The sequence below is a fragment of the Caretta caretta genome, chromosome 8 (genome assembly GCF_965140235.1).
Source record: "Caretta caretta isolate rCarCar2 chromosome 8, rCarCar1.hap1, whole genome shotgun sequence".
NCBI lineage: Eukaryota > Metazoa > Chordata > Testudines > Cheloniidae > Caretta > Caretta caretta.
This window is the reverse complement of record NC_134213.1, coordinates 49,267,161-49,284,881: the sequence shown is the minus strand read 5'-3', so window position 1 is coordinate 49,284,881 and position 17,721 is coordinate 49,267,161. Positions and strand designations below refer to the sequence as shown.

At 47.9% G+C, this 17,721-nt stretch overlaps 2 protein-coding genes across 2 annotated transcripts; both read right to left on the bottom strand.

The window, feature by feature from the left end:
• Positions 1–655: 655 nt before the first annotated feature.
• LOC125640807 (heme-binding protein 2-like) lies at positions 656–12,219 on the bottom strand. The gene is made up of 5 exons (XM_048859748.2): positions 12,052–12,219; positions 3,974–4,058; positions 3,278–3,413; positions 2,415–2,580; positions 656–1,771 (listed from the first exon to the last, which is right to left on the bottom strand). The coding sequence occupies exons 2-5, from the start codon at positions 4,046–4,048 to the stop codon at positions 1,597–1,599; spliced, it is 552 nt and encodes a 183-aa protein (XP_048715705.1). The 5' UTR covers positions 4,049–4,058; positions 12,052–12,219; the 3' UTR covers positions 656–1,596.
• A 2,927-nt stretch (positions 12,220–15,146) lies between these two features.
• Positions 15,147–17,192, bottom strand: LOC125640806 (uncharacterized). The gene is made up of 2 exons (XM_048859747.2): positions 16,388–17,192; positions 15,147–15,736 (listed from the first exon to the last, which is right to left on the bottom strand). Exons 1-2 carry the CDS (start codon positions 16,578–16,580, stop codon positions 15,183–15,185), a joined length of 747 nt encoding a protein of 248 aa, XP_048715704.1. The 5' UTR covers positions 16,581–17,192; the 3' UTR covers positions 15,147–15,182.
• Between the last annotated feature and the right edge of the window lie 529 nt (positions 17,193–17,721).

Sequence of the window (17,721 nt, the reverse complement as noted above, 5' to 3'; positions counted from 1 at the left end):
GAAAAATCTGAAAAGGAAATGGGCTTAAAAATAAGATGGGCTTGACTCACTTCAGTAGTAGTATGTGCTATTGGGTAACTTGAGTTACATTCCACATCCAGCTGCTTCCACCTCTTTGCTGCAATTGGCAAATGTGTGTGCTGCTAGTGTCCTCTCACTAGCGCTGCTACTACAGGGAGGGGGATAGCCATGAACATGAGGTGATTTGTTCACAGCCCTCCCTTAGTGATAGCCTGATTCGGATCTACTGCTTAAGAGTGCCTGTGGGCTAAAACAAAACTCGAACTGATTATACTTAGTGTGAACAAACTGACTGGGTTGATGCACTCTCTGGCACAGACCTGTGTACAGTATCTAGCGCAATAGAGCCCTGTTCTAGGAACTCTAGCTGCTACTATAATATTGATCCAGTCTCTAGCCAAGGCCCCCTGGCTGCTGCAAATTGACAGCCCAGGGTGAAGCTCTACAAGCAGATCTGAAAGAGATGCAGCAGATCTTCAACAGAGCTTTGTGCGGCATAGGTGCTGCCACAGCTCCCGACTTGAAGTCGTTTCCATCACATAGGGTTTACTATTTGGTTCAATGTCTCTCACCACCCCCACTATAAAAATTGTTCCAGGGGTTTGACACCATGTGTTCACATATAAAACACAGCACAGGAGCAGAAGACATTTATTTTTTGCTCCTAAATATCATTGCACAGGATAAGTCACTCTACAAAAGCCATTCTCACTGTTAAAGTAGAGCAGTTAATAACAGAGGTACATGTATTTTATAAAGAGAAAAGGTCATTAGGAGACTAGTGTGTAAATGAAAGATTTGGCACTTGTAAATCTCAGTAGTTCCTCAGCTAGAGTGATTAATACCATACTCAGTGTAAATGAAAAACACCTGTTGTGCAAATGGTTAATTATCTTCCACCTGAAGACAAACAAGTGGCACAAGCTGGTATATTTAATGCTAGCACCAGTAGCTTCCTCCAGTGTGTATCCACCTGCCTGGGTCATTGCCCTGAAAATAACAGGGTTTAACAATTGCTGTCAGTTCCAAAAATGGGTGTCCCACTGCTGAGGACAGGATAAAACAAGCATCCACAACAGTGACTACACTTGGATGCAAGTGTCATCAAACCTAATTGACAAGGCATTAGCCTTCGTCCTCCACGATAGCATCACCTTCAGACACAGTAGCAGTTGGAGCAGGAGCAGTCATCGTTAGGGGATTTTTCTACCTTTTGTTTTAGGTACAATTTTTCAGAAGCTCCTAAATCACTGTCACAAATTGTACACTTTCACATCATAGCTGTTCCCTATGTTCAATGGATTAGGGGAGACACCTGCTACCCCTGAGAGAGCAGCAGGTCTGAACAGACTAAAATTTCAAAACAAAAGCAGCCTTCTGCATAAGGAGCACATAAATTTGAGAGAGGTTTTTGAAGCCAGTGTCTGATCTATAGTCCTAGGTAAAATGGAATGGGGAGGTCTCTTTACAGTGGTTAGCACATACACAAATCTATGACTAAAGAGTCTTCAGTACATACAAAATCATGGAAGCAAAAGGCACAAGCAAGGTCTGTCTTCATCCAACACTCCAGTATTACTTCTTGAAATACCACACTTCATTGTGCCTATAGAAGAGCTTGAAGGGACTGTCATAGCCAGCAGTGTAATAGAAGTCTTCATGGAATGACTGACCTGCATTCTTTAGGATTCTTGCCAGTGCCTGGGCTTCCTCAGCATATTTCTCTGGAGAGGCAAACCCACCAAAGGACCTGGGGGAGGACAGTGGAGAGAGGGGCTCTGGTTTGTAACACTGTTGGAGTTTTAACAATGCAAACCTTGTAGTTAGAGATGAGCCCAAACCAACCCCCCCAATCCAAATACTCCAAGCTTTAGCGGGGGAGGATCCGAATTCTGAAATGTTCAGCTGGCTCCTAGTAGCCACAGCAAGGGTAGATCCGAAACCAGACCTGGAGCTGAATTTCATGGAGGGGCTTCATCTTTAAAATAGGCTGAATCAGCAGCCTGAATCCAGACACTCACAAACTGTGAGGTGTTTGAGATCTGGCTTCATGTTCTGTAGCTAAGGGTCATGTGTAACTACAGTCAGGGATTCATCCAGCATGTGATGGTGTGACCAGGCACATCTATGTGTATATATAACGGCCCCAGCTGGCATGTTGCAGAGAGTTGCCTAGACATACAGTGCTAGCTGTTTATTTTCACCACTTCTGTTGGTGAAAGAGACAGCTTTTGAGCTTCACAAATGAAGGGAGTGAGGAACGGGGTGCTCTCTGGAGGGTTTCTCTTTCCCAGACATGGTATTGAACAGCAAAGGGTGAAACTGCAGGCACCAGCCCCCTGTTTATGCTTTAATCAGTCTCCTCTCCCAAAGAAGAGACAGGAGAGTGCTACCTGACAAAGATGGCCTCTCCCTTCCGCTCCTCGATGAAGACGTCTGGGGCTGTGGGCTGTGGGGGGGACTCTTGGTGCTCGAATGGCACAAAGAATGAGACCTTGAAGTCTGTGCAACCAGATTTCACCAGGCACGTCACCGGCACAGTCATCTCAATCTTCATCTCTGGAAGAATGAGGATAAGAAAGGTCCTGTCTCGCACCAGCCGCAAGCAGAGGCAGAGGGTGAATGCTACCTTGGGACCTGCAGCCACTGGGGACAATGTCAAAGAGGGGCTTCAATACTCGGGGCAGAGGCAGCAGTGTTCCTGCAGCACCATCTCCCCAGTGCAGCAGGGACTACTCCTGCCACAAGCCCTTTCACCAGGTTTGGCTCGGGGATTCATACTGCTGCCCATTCCCATGGTATGCAAGTACCCATCATGATGCTCTCATCCATCAATGCTTCTCCCTATTGCCTGTGAATACTTCCCTAGTAAGCATCTCCATTTCCTCCACGCAGCCCCTGATCTTCCCCACCTCCCATCCCACACACCCCTGGAGGAACAGAGACACTCTGTCTCTTCCATCTCTTCTCCCCCATTCTGAGGTTCCCCTTCCTCCCCCACCAGGCATAGGGCAGCTCACCCTGGATGAGGGGAAACAGCCCCAAAGGACACCCCTTTGCAGGCAAGAAAAATACGGATGCATTAACTCACCCACACCAAGAAAGCATCTCTGACATTTCTAGTGTACTTCCTATCCCCCAGAGCTACCCGAACCTTTGCTGTTCCCAGCTCAGTCTCCTTTGTGCCCTGCCCACAATTGGACGGCTGGGTCCAGGGGTTTCCCAATGACTGTTCCAAATCTGGGTGACTTCATACCTTTCTCATTCTTCCCCTGAATGTAGCAGAAGAGTTTCCAGAAGCCCTGGCGCAGTGCCTCCTTCTGCATCTTTCCTTGAATTACTGTGCTAGCCCATTTGGCCGTCTCATAGTGACGCAGCTCGTAATCTTGCACCTGAGACAGAATAAGGTTACAAGGCTTAGTGAAGGTGTGGCTTTTATTTCCAGGTCAGTGAAATGTCCCAATCAGCCCACATCTTCCTGCAAAATCACCTCCCTGGGAGTGTGCCCCTCGCAGGCCCATCTCAGCAGCCACACACTCCCACACCCTTTCCCCCAACAAGTTACATGCCCCTAACAAGGCACCCCCCCAGTTGCCAAACCATCACAGCGCTCCCCACCCCCACCCCCCGGCATTGGCTTCAGCCCAATCCCCCCCTCCTCACCCAGTTACAGGAACAAAAGCTGCACTGGCAAAAGCACTCTCTTGTCTATGTGAGCTGCGTTTACACTGGAGGATTTGCAAGGACAGCTGCACCCATGAACCTTTTCTAGTGTAGGCAAGGTCGAAGATATATGGCTACTGTCCTATAGCTCCAGATGTTCATTGCAGTTTCCTTCTTGCATGGCTTCTTCGCTGACAGCACTAATTAGTTTATTTCTGCAAGATCTACCCATCAAAAACAATACCCCTCAGCTTCTGATATAGAGATCTCCCCAGCAACTAGCATTTACCGTGATCTCTGCTGAGCTCCACCTGGGCGACTGCAGCTCCAGCGACAAAAATCTCTGTTTGAACGACTTGATCATCTCTCCTGAGCTGAAAGAAAACAGTTAATTGGCACTGAGTAACCCCCAGTGCAAGGGATCAAGATTTCTTGCCTAATCTCAGGCTTCTAGAGTTAGTTTTCTCAGGCCTGCACAAAATCTCTAGCCTTTTAGCACTGCCACTAGAGTGAGCACTTCCACCAAGAGTGGAGGAGGAACAGAGAGATCATAGAAGATTAGAGTTGGAAGAGACCTCAGGAGGTCATCTAGTCCAACCCCCTGCTCAAAGCAGGACCAACCCCAATTAAATTATCCCAGTCAGGGTTTTGCCAAGCCAGGCCTTAAAAACCTCTAAGGATGGAGATTCCACCACCTCCTTAGGTAACCCATTCCAGTGCTTCACCACCCTCCTGGTGAAGTAGTTTTTCCTAATATCCAGTCTAGACCTCCCCCACTGCAACTTGAGACCATTGCTTCTTCTTCTGTCATCTGCCACCACTGAGCTCCATCCTCGCTCCATCCTCTTTGGAACTCCCCTTTAAGTAGTTGAAGGCTGCTATCAAATCCCCCCTCACTCTTCTCTTCTGCAGACTAAATAAGCCCAGTTCCCGCAGCCTGTCTTCGTAAGTTATGTGCCCCAGTCCCCTAATCATTTTTGTTGTCCTCCGCTGGATCTCTCCAATTCTTTCTGTGTGGGGGTGGGGAGTGGGGGGAGAACTGGATGCAATACTCCAGATGTGGCCTCACCAGTGCCGAATGAGTGGAATAATCACTCCCCTCAATCTGCTGGCAATGCTCCTACTAATGAAGCCCAATATATTGTTAGCCTTCTTGGCAACAAGGGCACACTGTTGACTCATATCCAGCTTCTCGTCCACTGTAATCCCCAAGTCCTTTTCTGCAGAACTGCCGCTTACCCAGTCAGTTCCCAGCCTGTAGCGGTGCATGGGATTCTTCCATCCTGAGTGCAGGACTCTGCACTTGTTCTTGTTGAACCTCATCAGATTTCTTTTGGCCCAATCCTCCAATTTGTCTTGGTCAATCTGGACCCTATCCCTACCCTCCAGTGTATCTACCTCTCCCCCAGCTTAGTGTCATCCATGAACTTGCTGAGGGTGAAATCCATCCCATCATCCAGATCATTAATGAAGATGTTGAACAAAACCAGCCCCAGGACCGACCCTTGGGGCACTCCACTTGATATCGGCTGCCAACTAGACACTGAGCCCTTGATCACTACCTATTGAGCCCGACTATCTAGCCCGCTTTCTATCCACCTTACAGTCCATTCATCCAATCCATACTTCTTTAACTTGCTGGCAAGAATATTGTGGGAGACCGTATCAAAAGCTTTGCTAAAGTCGAAGTATATCACCATCCACCGCTTTCCCCATATCCACAGAGCCAGTTATCTCATCATAGAAAGCAATCAGGTTGATCAGGCATTACTTGCCCTTGGTGAATCCATGTTGACTGTTCCTGATCACCTCCAGGTGCTTCAAAATGGATTCCTTGAGGACCTGCTCCATGATTTTTCCAGGGACTGAGGTGAGGCTGACCCGGTCTGTAGTTCCCTGGATTCTCCTTCTTCCCTTTTTTAAAGATGGGTACTACATTAGCCTTTTTCCAGTTATCCAGGACCTCCCCTGACCGCCTTGAGTATTCAGAGATAATGGCCAATGGCTTTGCAATCACATCAGCCAACTCCCTCAGAACCCTCAGATGCATGGAATCTGGCCCCATGGACTTGTGCATGTCCAGCTTTTCTAAATAGTTCTTAACCTGTTCTTTCACCACTGAGGGCTTCTCATCTCCTCCCCATACTGAGCTGCCCAGTGCAGCAGTCTGGGAGCTGACCTTGTCTGTGAAGACCAAGGCAAAAAAAAACAACAACGAGTACTTCAGCTTTTTCCACATCATTCAATGAGGCTCCCACACTTTCCCTGACCACCTTCTTGCTGCTAACATACCAGTAGAAACCCTTCTTGTTACCCTTCACATCCCTTGCTAGCTGCAACTCCAATTGTGCTTTGGCCTTCCTGATTACAGCCCGGCATGCCTGAGCAATATTTTTAACTGCTCCCTAGTCATCTGTCCAAGTTTCCACTACTTGTAAGCTTCTTGTGTTTAAGCTCACCGAAGATTTCTGTTAAGCCAAGCTGGTCGCCTGCCATATTTGCTATTCTTTCTGCACATCAGGATGGTTTGTTCCTGCGTCCTCAATAAGGCTTCTTTAAAATACAGTCAGCTCTCCTGGACTCCTTTCCCTCTCATATTAGCCTCCTAGGGGATTCTGCCCATCAGTTTCCTGAGGGAGTCAAAGTCTGCTTTTCTGAAGTCCAGCATCCATATTCTACTAATCTCCTTTCTTCCTTCTGTCAGGATCCTGAACTTGACCATCTCATGATCACTGCTGCCCAAGTTGCTACCCACTTCTACTTCCCCTACCAATTCTTTCCTGTTTGTGAGCAGCAGGTCAAGAGGAGCACGGCCCCTAGTTAGTTCCTCCAGCACTTGCACCAGGAAGTTGTCCCCAACACTCTCCAAAAACTTTCTGGATTGTCTGTGCACTGCTGTATTGCTCTCCCAGATGACATCAGGATGATTGACATCCCCCATGAAAACCAAGGCCTGTGATCTGGAAACTTCTGTTAGTTGTCTGAAGAAAGCCTTGTCTACCTCATCCTCCTGGTCTGGTGGTCTATAGCAGACGCCCATCATGACATCATCCTTGTTGCTCTCACCTCTAAACTTAACCCAAAGACTCTCAACAGGCTTTTCTCCAGTTTCGTACTGGAGCTCTGAGCAATCATACTGCTCTCTTACATACATTGCAACTCCTCCACCTTTTCTCCCTCGTCTGATGGGTGCTGTCCATTTAGGCCACAAAATAGGATGACTTTTCCTGAAATCTGGGAGTGTCCCTGTTTTTTACAGCTAGCCTGTTGGGTTACCCCACTGTGTTTTGTCCATGTCTTTGAAATCCTTTCAGCCCAGAAGGAACTATTGGGCAGATGAACCTGCGACTCTGACACCAGGCTGGGTAGCTGCACTGGTGCCTCAGGGATTACCCCATGCTCATCGCTTTCCCCATCGGTGAAACTCAGGTGGCTGCCCACTGGAAAGCCACATATTGAAGGAGATCCACGTGGAGCCAGAAATTCTGGCACGAGGCAAATCTCCAAGCAACTCAGGTATTCATCATCATGATGGCAAATCCCTCAGGGACATGGCCCCCTTGCAAACTGAGCACCACCCAAATTGATCTCTGGCAAGGTGTTTAAGGTGGTCTAGCTGTATATTTAGTGTCTATGAATCACTGGCAATCTTATTGTGCCACCAAAGTTTTTGGCTCCCATGTGATTACCTGCTGTGTCGCATCGTTCCTCAGTAAACATGCTTTAGAATGAATTGATTTACCATTCTAATAATACCTCTGTACCAAGAAATATCCCAAACCAAACTCATGCTGGTGGAGGCAGTGGCTGCATTCAGCTTAGAATATCCTCATTTCTGATCTTGTCCTGCTACTTGATACGAAGCAGTTGATGGAACCGTCAAGAATGAAAATCATCATTCTGGAGTTCTTCAGCCTTCCTCAGTGCCCACGTTTCTCTTCCGTACAGCAGAGTTGGCATAAGCGTGGTTCTATAGAATAGCAGCTGCATAGCAAGTGTGACATCAAGACATCCCCAGGGAGGCTGCTGAAGCGTGTGAAACATGGCATTTCAAGCATTCCCAACACTGTTGATAATGTTACCCAAATATTTGACAATCGCCACCTGCTTGATGTCTGGTCCGGATAGGTTAATGGTTGTACTCTGGAGCTGGAGGCTGCTCGATGGTAATGGCCAGGGATTTAGTTTTATCTGGATTAATAACCACACCAATGCACACTGCCTCTGGCCTGACCAGATCGACCATCAGCTGCCATGACTCACCGAACTTAGCCAGCAAGACAAGGTCAACGGTGTACTACATCAGTTCAGCTACTGCATGCTGGCGAATGCTGACTCGGCTTGGGAAATATAAGGAAGGAATGTGCAGCCTTCTCGACCTCTCTCCACATTGCTGCCAGCTATCAAAACCTGCCCATGTGTGATCCACACCCATTGAGGGGTGGGGTGCTACACAGGAATACCTCCATGACACGCCACCCCCCCAAATTCTCTTTTCCTATTCGACCCACCCAAACCAGCCCTTCTTTGGGAACGTGTTCCAGATGTCCATTCACTGTGAAAGCCCAAAGGGGAGAGCTCCCACGTTCCATCATCATACTGGTTCATTAAAAGTAAGGTATTTTCCTCCCAGCTGATTTGTAATATTAAAAAGATGATGTCTGTCAAGAGGAAACCTCTGCCTTTTCAACCTCTCATTGAAGATGAGGTCTGGAGACAAAACATTAGACCTCCACCTGGGAGTGAGGTTTATGTTCTAGATCACAAGAAATCAAGAGGAGTAAAGTCCACACGATAGTGTTGCGAATTCTTGTGTTTTTCTTAAAGCTCCGGCTCCTGGAGTCATGTGAGAATCTCAACAATATTTTAACGGGAGTTTCTAGCCCTAGGCAGAGAAAATCTTGAAAACATGAACTCTGGAAGTCTCAAAAAACAGAAAAAGTCAGAGTTGAAGGCTAGAAGGGACCATCAGATCATGTAGTCTGACCTCTTGTTTATCACAGGCCACCACCACCACTCAGCACCCGCACACCAAACCCAACAACTGGAATGAGACCGAAGTATTACAGCCCACAGGAGACTAGAATGATATGTGCCACAGGTGGAGAACAGGAGGGACCGAGATGCACCAGTACCCATGGCAGAGAAATGATTAACTGAGCTACACCCAGATAATCCTGGCAAGTGACCCACACCCACACACTGCAGTGTAAGGCAAAACTCTCCACCCTCCCTGACCAGATCACTGCCAATCTGACCTGAGGGAAAATTTCTTCCCCACTCCACATATGCCTAGACCCTGAGCATGTGAGCAAGAAGTAGCCAGTCAAGTACCGGAGAGAGAATGCTCAGTGCTACCTCAGAGCCCTGGCCTCTCCATCCAGTCAGGGCAGTCTCTGATGCTTCAGAAGAAGGAGACCAAAACAAAAACCTAGAATGCTTTGGGGTGGAAGTAGTGGAATCCCATCCTGACCCCTGCTGGTGGCCATCTGAAGCCCTGAAACATGAACAAAGAAAAACAATGCTTTTTAAAAAAAGATCTCATGATTTTTAAGGGGCTTGCTCATAATTTGAATGCTTAGCATTGGCAATACCACACGACACCATATTCCACAGAGCTCTGCCCTCTGAAAGAGTAAATTCCCCAAAAAGGAACACATTGGTGGAGACTAAGACAAATAATGTGCCAATTAGGCAATCATCTGGATTCTCAGAGGCTCAAACCAATACAGTAGAACCTCAGAGTCACGAACACCAGAGTTACGAACTGACTGGTCAACCATACAACTCATTTGGAAGCAGAAGTATTCAATCAGGCAGCAGCACAGACCAAAAAAAAAAAAAAAAGATAAATATGGTAAATTACTGTGTTAAACATAAGCTACTAAACAAAATAAAGGGAAAGTTTAAAAAAGGAAGATTTTACAAAGTAAGGAAATTTTCTGTGCTTGTTTCATTAAGATGGTTAAAAGCAGCATTTTTTTTCTGCATAGTAAATTTTCAAAGCTATATTTAGTCAATGTTCAGCTGTTCTTTCAAAAATTTACAGCCATAATGCTTTATTCAGAGTTACGAACAACCTCCATTCTCAAGGTGTTCGTAACTCTGAGGTTCGACTGTATATTGTGCTGCTGACTGACAGTCGTATATTTCAGATGAGACAAAGTACTGCGGACCTGGATCATTCGTAGTCAGTAAAGAACCCATAAGTAGTTATTTATTAGAAATCTTTTGTATCATGCCTTATAGCAGGGTAGGCAACCTATGGCACAGGCGGCACTCACACTGCCCGGGTCCTGGCCACCGTTCCTGGGGGCTCCGCTGCTGGCCTGGGGTTCCGTGTGCCAGCCCCGCTCAGCCTGCTGCCAGCCCTGGGTCCTGGCCGGTCTGGGGTCTCTGCTGCTGGCCTGGGCGACTGGCCGCTGGCCCCCTGCCATCTGGGGTTCCGGCCGCTGGCCCTGCTCAGCCCACTGCCGGCTCCGGGTCCTCGCCAACCGTGTGGAGGGCTCTGCTGCCAACCTGGGGTCCTGGCTGCTGGCCCAGGGCTCTGTAGCCACTCCCAGCTGTAGCCCTCTGGCCCTAGCCTGGGGCACTGAGGGGTGCAGACGGCCAAGGTGGGGGCAGCTCAGCATGGATCACATGGATTATTATTACTGGCACATGAAACCTTAAATTAGAGTGAATAAATGAAGACTCGACACACCACTTCTGAAAGGTTGCTGACCCCTGCCTTATAGTATTTTACGTAGTATATTATACTCGTTTACATGGCACTTTGCAAATATAAATAAGATCAGTTTATTGTCTCAAAGATCATGGGCACTTTTGCAAGAATTGGAACTCTAACCCCTTTGACCTAGTCAATTTCTCTCTTGATTAATTTTCCATCCCTAAATTTCCCCTCTAGCTTTAAACAGAGATGGCATTTATTTATACTTCCTGTCCTAAATTGTTCTGTAGCATTGCTGTGTGCTGATAATCAGCTGCTATGTTCCACCTCAGAGGTGGCTGCACTGAGCCCACATAATTTGTATATTAGTTTGTATAGCCCTCTGGGAGCCTTCAGGGTGAAAGATGCTGTAGAAAAGGAAATTATTCATATTGATTTCACATATTACCCTTCAAATAAGCAGTGTACAGAGCACTCAAACATTTAAAAGCTTCTACTAAATTAAGAGCAGCTGCTTTAAGCAGTCACAACAGAGGAGGGAACTAGCATGCAAGCATCAGAGAGCCACACCGCAAGACACTGATGCCCGTAAACCTCAAGATGCATCTGTAAACTCCTGTGACTTAGCCGCAGGGAATGCCAGGCACGATATCTACGCCCTGCCTGTAAACAGATGCAGTGGGATCATCTCAGTTCTGCAGGCAGGCTGCTTATCAAAGGGGCCATTCAAGAAGATCCAACTGTAATACACACACACTTCTATAGCACAATAAATGATACAGGTTACCAAGGCATAAGAAAAGAGTGACAGACTCCAAAGATGTGTCAGAAGCAGATACAATCAGCCCAGGGTCAGACCTGACAGTGTATTTGGGGGTTTAACTCCTGTCTATTCCTGATTCAGTGGCAGTGACGCTGTATCTCTGCCATCTCTCCCAGGTTTCAGCACTGCTTTTCTCACTGCTCTTTGATGAAAAGCACTTAGTCATTTCTGATTATTTAAGGAATTCTCTCTCATGCTCCCACTTCTCTTGGACACTGGAGTAGAAAGCGTCTCTCCCCCTAGCACTGACTTCACCATCCCTCCTGCCCCCAAAACTCATCACATGGTCTAACATTCTGGCCAATGCTGTTAATTCCTGAATATAAGTGGAACCTTTGTGTACTACTTACAGCAAACATTGCTTATGAAATGCAAAGAACAGAGCATGACTAAGCATAATGAGACATTGGACCACAGGACAAAAGAATATGTTCCAACATGCAATAGTCCTGGCATTTACAGACAGTTCTCCAAATGGGAACAATAGCACCAGCATTTATAGTTAGTTGCAGCTCTACAGTTAGATCTACAGTAAACTTTAGCTGGGTTTCCCTCTGTTATTGATTTATATGACTTTCCCTTTGCCCATTAGATCGGAGATTAGGAACTTTTTTCTTCCCCTGAGGATTCCACTTCTTCTCCAGCTTTAAGGCACGTCTGCCCCATCTACATACGCCATCCTGCTGCTGCTATCTCACATGGGCTGGCTGTTCTCTCACAGCACTCACTATGGGGTCAGGGAGAGAAGAAAAACACTGGGGACTGTCACAGAGGGTTTCCTATAGCAACAGTGGGGAGGGAGAGCAGCCTGGCCATGCCATTCAATGGGCACCTGCTGTTAGAAAGTGGATGCAAAACTGGACAAGACACTTACATTTTGAAGTCTACGCCCTATTGTCCTTCTTCCCCTCCAGCTGTTATGTTCCTGTTCCTTTCTCCAAGCTGTGTACACTCTCCCAGTGCTGTGTTTCAGCGTTTATTTCTGTGCTTTATCGGCAAACTCCACCTCACTCCTATTGGGGGGAACTACTGTTATGAAAAACATAACAATTCTAGTCATGCTCTCCCCTATTGCTCTCATTGGTTGTCTCCAACACCCACCCCAAAATAACCCCACCTCTTGCTCACATGTTGCATGGGACCTGGCTCATTAGTTTCAAGGTCGTAGGTCAAATCCAATCCTTGTGTAACTTCCATTGACTTGGCTGTGCCCACTGATGTGAATTTGGCTCTAAGTTCTCCTGACAAAGACAGAATTATATACAAATAACTTCCCCCGTAACGGATTTGACTAAAGGAGGTTGGTGCTAGAGTGCGATAGTAAGATAGATAGACTCTAGCTGTGTATACTGCAGTGCATTTTGAAACACTTCCTGTCCATCTTTCATGGATGTGTCAGCTGAATTTAGAGACACAAAGTGGGAGAAGTAGGATCTTTTATTGGATCAACTTCTGCTGGTGAGAGAGACAAGCTTTTGATCTTACATAGGGCATGGCTACACTTGCAGATGTAGACGGCTGGAAGTTAAACCTGCCTTCGGAGAACGCAGTAGGGAAAGTGCTGCAGTGTGTCCACGCTGACAGGAACAAGCGCACTGGCATGACCACATTTGCAGCACTTGCAGCGGTGTTGGGAGTGGTGCATTATGGGCAGCTATCCCACAGAGCACCTCTTCCCATTCTGGCACTGTGGCTTGTGGGAACGGGGCAGAGGGGCGGGGCATTCTGGGTCCTGTCCCAATGCCCCATGATGCATCGCTTCACATCCCAGCAATCCCTGTGCTTCCGACCACATTTGGCGCCATCTTTCAACATTTTTTGTACTGCACACTCTGTCTTCCCTTTCGGTCTGCGGGAATGGAGCCCGAACTGCTGAGGAGTATGCTGACGAGTCTCACCAACACGTCACGTTTGGCAGTTGAGTTACTCCTTAAGCTACAAACTGACAGTGAGGAGTCCGACGATGATGTTGACTCGCGTAACGCATATGACATGAGATTGCTTGTGGCATTCACGGACATGCTCACCACCGTGGAACGCCGCTTTTGGGCTTGGGAAACAAGCACTGAGTGGTGGGTTCACATCGTCATGCAAGTCTGGGATGACGAGCAGTGGCTGCAGAACTTTCAGATGAGGATAAGCCACTTCCATGGGACTGTGTGCTGAGCTCACCCCCAACCTGTGGCGCAAGGACATGAGATTGAGAGCTGCCCTGCTGGTGGAGAAGCGCCTATTGCAATCTGGAAGCTGGCAACTCCAGACAGCTACCGATCAGTCGCTAACCAGTTTGGAGTGGGAAAGTCGACCGTTGGAATCGTGTTGATGCAAGTTTGCAGGGCCATTAATCACATACTGCTCAGAAGAACCGTGACTCTGGGTAACGTGCATGACATTGTGGCTGGCTTTGCACAATGGGTTTCCCTAACTGTGGAGGGGCGATAGATGGGATGCATATTCCAGTTATGGCACCACCCCATCTAGCCTCTGAGTACGTTAATCGGAAGGGGTATTTCTCCATGGTTCTCCAGACGCTTGTGGATCACCGTGGGCGCTTCATTGACATTAGCGCAGGCTGGCCCGGAAAGGTGCATGATGCAAGCATCTTTTGGAACACTGGCCTGTTCAGGAAACTGCAAGCCGGGACTTTTTTCCCAGACCAGAAGATCACCGTAGGGGAACTCAAAATGCCTATTGTGATCGTTGGAGACCCCGCTTACCCTTTAATGCTGTGGCTCATGAAACCCTACACAGCAAGGAGCAGTTCAACAACAGGCTGAGTCAGTGCAGAATAACTAGGGTGGAGTGTGCTTTTGGCTGTTTAAAGGGCCACTGGCGCTCTGTATGGGAAGCTGGACCTGGCCGATGACAACATCCCCACAGTTATATCCGCATGCTGTACCCCCCATAACATTTGTGAAGGGAACAGTGAAAGATTCATTCAGGCATGGAACTTGGAGGTTCAAAAGGACCTAGGGGTGACAGTGGACGAGAAGCTGGATATGAGTCAGCAGTGTGCCCTTGTTGCCAAGAAGGCCAATGGCATTTTGGGATGTATAAGTAGGGGCATAGCGAGCAGATCGAGGGACGTGATCGTTCCCCTCTATTCGACGTTGGTGAGGCCTCATCTGGAGTACTGTGTCCAGTTTTGGGCCCCACACTACAAGAAGGATGTGGATAAATTGGAGAGAGTCCAGCGAAGGGCAACAAAAATGATTAGGGGTCTGGAACACATGAGTTATGAGGAGAGGCTGAGGGAGCTGGGATTGTTTAGCCTGCAGAAGAGAAGAATGAGGGGGGATTTGATAGCTGCTTTCAACTACCTGAAAGGGGGTTCCAAAGAGGATGGCTCTAGACTGTTCTCAATGGTAGCAGATGACAGAACGAGGAGTAATGGTCTCAAGTTGCAGTGGGGGAGGTTTAGATTGGATATTAGGAAAAACTTTTTCACTAAGAGGGTGGTGAAACACTGGAATGCGTTACCTAGGGAGGTGGTAGAATCTCCTTCCTTAGAGGTTTTTAAGGTCAGGCTTGACAAAGCTCTGGCTGGGATGATTTAACTGGGAATTGGTCCTGCTTCGAGCAGGGGGTTGGACTAGATGACCTTCAGGGGTCCCTTCCAACCCTGATATTCTATGATTCTATGAACGCCTGGAGGCTGAATTTGAATAGCAAGAGAGAGGGCTATTAGAGGGGCCCAGTGTGGGGCTGCAAGGATTAGGGATGTCTTAAGGGAGCAATCTGAGGCTGAAAGCCAACAGTAATGTTTGGTGCCCTGCACAGGAGTGAAGAGCGGTGGTTCCAATGTTAGTAGGAATCTGTGTTTGCTACACTGACTTGCAGTGCCTGTTGCTTTCCTGGGCTAAGATATCTTTTACTTAATGCAATAATAAAGAATGTTTTCAAAGCCAAAAAATCCATTTATTTAAAAGAAAATTCATTTATTGAAAGAAACACAACTGCTTGGGAAACAGAAAGGGCAAGGGGGTGGTGTGGTGAATGGCTCAATCACAGATTTGCATATGTCCTGTTATCATACTCTGCCTTCCTGTCTGGAGTGCTGTACAATGAGTGCTGCACTTCAGGCTGGCTAAAATGCATGGTGATTGGAGTTGAGTGCAGTGGGTAAAGGTCATAGTTTCCAGGGCTGGGTAGTGAAGCTACAGGTGTTGGAGGCAGCTGGTGGTGATAAGAACCCGGATGTGGGGGAAAGTGGGTTGGAGGTGACATGGTGGCACAAGGGAAAGAGTTTTGGGACAAGGGCTGCAGGGAGAGGTGGGCGCGGTAGTGCTCCGCCTGCATGGCTATAAGAGCATGCATCGAGTCCGCTTGGCGCTCCATAATGCTTAGCAGCCGCTCCATGCTTTGGTGCCGGCGATCCGCATTCTGCTGGCGGACCCTCCTTTCACTCTCCCGCCACTCTTGCGCTTTTTGATTTTCATTAAGGGACTGCTGCATTACTTCATGCAGCATGTCCTCTTTGCTTCTACGTGGCCTCTTCCTAATTCTTTGGAGTCTTTTGGCCGGAGATAACACAGACGGCTGAGATCTCAAGGTTGCATCTGTAAAGGCAAAATGCAACACTTAACAGAGGCAGCATTGTTCACACCAGACAGAGCAATGATTGGCCCGTACTTAAAGACGAGCACAGTCTACACAATAGCAGAATTTTCCCATCCCAAAGTGAGCACACACAACCCACAGGAGCCCCAAAATGGTGAGTAAGCACAGGGGCAAGGGGGACTGATTGTTTCACGGATGTACTGTCCTCTGGGATTCTGTGCCTTGGGGAGAGCTAATAGCTGCAGGGGGCCCCTATACTGAACACTGTCCCCACATTTTCAAAAGGAGTTTGTCCTGGAAGATATCTCGCTGCTGAGGGTGACCTGGGATGCAAGGGAGGGTCTTCTACTGCAATGTGGCTTCCGCAGCTTGCCTATGTGCAGCAATGGTCCCCCCGCCCCTCATGGCACAGCGGCGCGGATACGTTAGCCTGACTGGGACAAGGAGTACAGTAGCTCTCCCAAGGAACCTGCGCAAGCGCATTGCCCAGCTTCTGCATGAGACCTTTGAAGAGACCACTGAGGCCGATTACCGTGATGTGAGAGCACATCAACGCCCTATTCTGCATCTAGGCATGCATGCAGCCCTAACCCTTTTCGCCCCAAGAGCCCGCACTGAACAACTTCCTTCCCAAAATAAAAGCCACTTACCAGGCACCTCCTCTGGTGTTTCTCCTTTCCCAAGCACCAGCTGCTGTGACTGGCTACCTTCCTCCTGGCTTGAGAACAGCTCCTGGCTGCATGCATCTAAGGATGCCGTGGTGTCTCCCTCCTCCTCAGCACCGTTGCTGATGCTTTCCTCCTCCTCCCCCTGCCTTGTTGAACTGGGCTGTGAAGTGTCCATGGTGATCCTCGGAGTGGAAGTGGGGTCACCCCAAATACTGCGTCCAGCTCTTTGTAGAAATGGCAGGTTGCACCGGAGAGGCCGTTTGCCTCGCGGGCTTTACGGTAGGCATTTTGCAGCTCCTTCACTTTAACCCTGCACTGCTGTGCATTCTGGTCATAGCCCTTTCCATCATGTCCCTTGATATCTACCCGAAGGTATAGTAATTTCTACGGCTGGAGCGCAGGTGGGACCGGACAGCTTCCTCCCACCAAATACTGATGAGGTCCAGAATCTAGCCATTGCTCCATACTGGGGATTGCCTGGCACGTGGAGGCATGGTGACCTGAAAATATTCACTGAGTACTCCACGCCTTGCTGAGCAAACAGGAAGGGGATTTTCAAAATTCCCACAGAATTTAAAAGCGGGGTCTGATGGTTGGTCACCTGAGGGTAGGGTAGTAGAATTCAAAGTGATGACCAGAATGGCGAGAATAGGTACTGTGGGACACTTCTGGAGGCCGATCAGAGTGCATTAACAGTCCAGGGCATCCACACTGGTGCCGGGGCGCAGCAAGCGTTATGTCTCTCGTCAAGGTGAATTTTGCAAAGAACTCCTATCTTTGTAGTGATCTAAACAAAACCCCTAGAGCCTGAACATGCCTGAGTTTTGTGGTGTTGAAATCCAAACCCGGATCTGATTTTTACAGCTCTACTGTTTTCCAGCCACCTTTGGAAGCTCTGGCAAAAGCGTCTGTTGCCTGCTGAGAATTCTGTGAAATTCAGGGACAAACTCCCACATTGGAAGGAGTGGGACATCAGATTGAGATGGCACATTTCTCCCTACTATGACAACCCTGGGGCAGGGTTTCTTTTTATAAACTCCTGATTATGGAGGTTTATTAATAAGCCTATTAAAACGTGCTAAGGACTGAAATTTGGGGCCAAGTTTCTCTCTAGGTATAATGCCATTATTTCAATTACATCAGCAGAGAATTTGGACCTTGGTGTGTGATGCAGATAGGAACTGAGGTGGAGAGCAGGAAAAGGAAAAATAATTAGAGATAAACGTGGCTTTGAGAAAAAAAAATAAAAAGGTGATGGCCAACAGCCAGGTTCCTAAAGGGCAAGCATTTGGAGCCTAAACTCCCACCCAACCACA

Excerpts from the sequence above, each read along its gene's own strand:
- LOC125640807 (XM_048859748.2), bottom strand. The coding sequence starts at position 4,048 with ATGATCAAGTCGTTCAAACAGAGATTTTTGTCGCTGGAGCTGCAGTCG. Across the intron at positions 3,414-3,973 it reads GGAGCTCAGCAGAGATCACG|GTGCAAGATTACGAGCTGCG; the intron begins GTAAATGCTAGT and ends ATTCTGTCTCAG. Across the intron at positions 2,581-3,277 it reads TCAGGGGAAGAATGAGAAAG|AGATGAAGATTGAGATGACT; the intron begins GTATGAAGTCAC and ends TCATTCTTCCAG.
- LOC125640806 (XM_048859747.2), bottom strand. The coding sequence starts at position 16,580 with ATGGACACTTCACAGCCCAGTTCAACAAGGCAGGGGGAGGAGGAGGAA. Across the intron at positions 15,737-16,387 it reads AACACCAGAGGAGGTGCCTG|ATGCAACCTTGAGATCTCAG; the intron begins GTAAGTGGCTTT and ends TTGCCTTTACAG.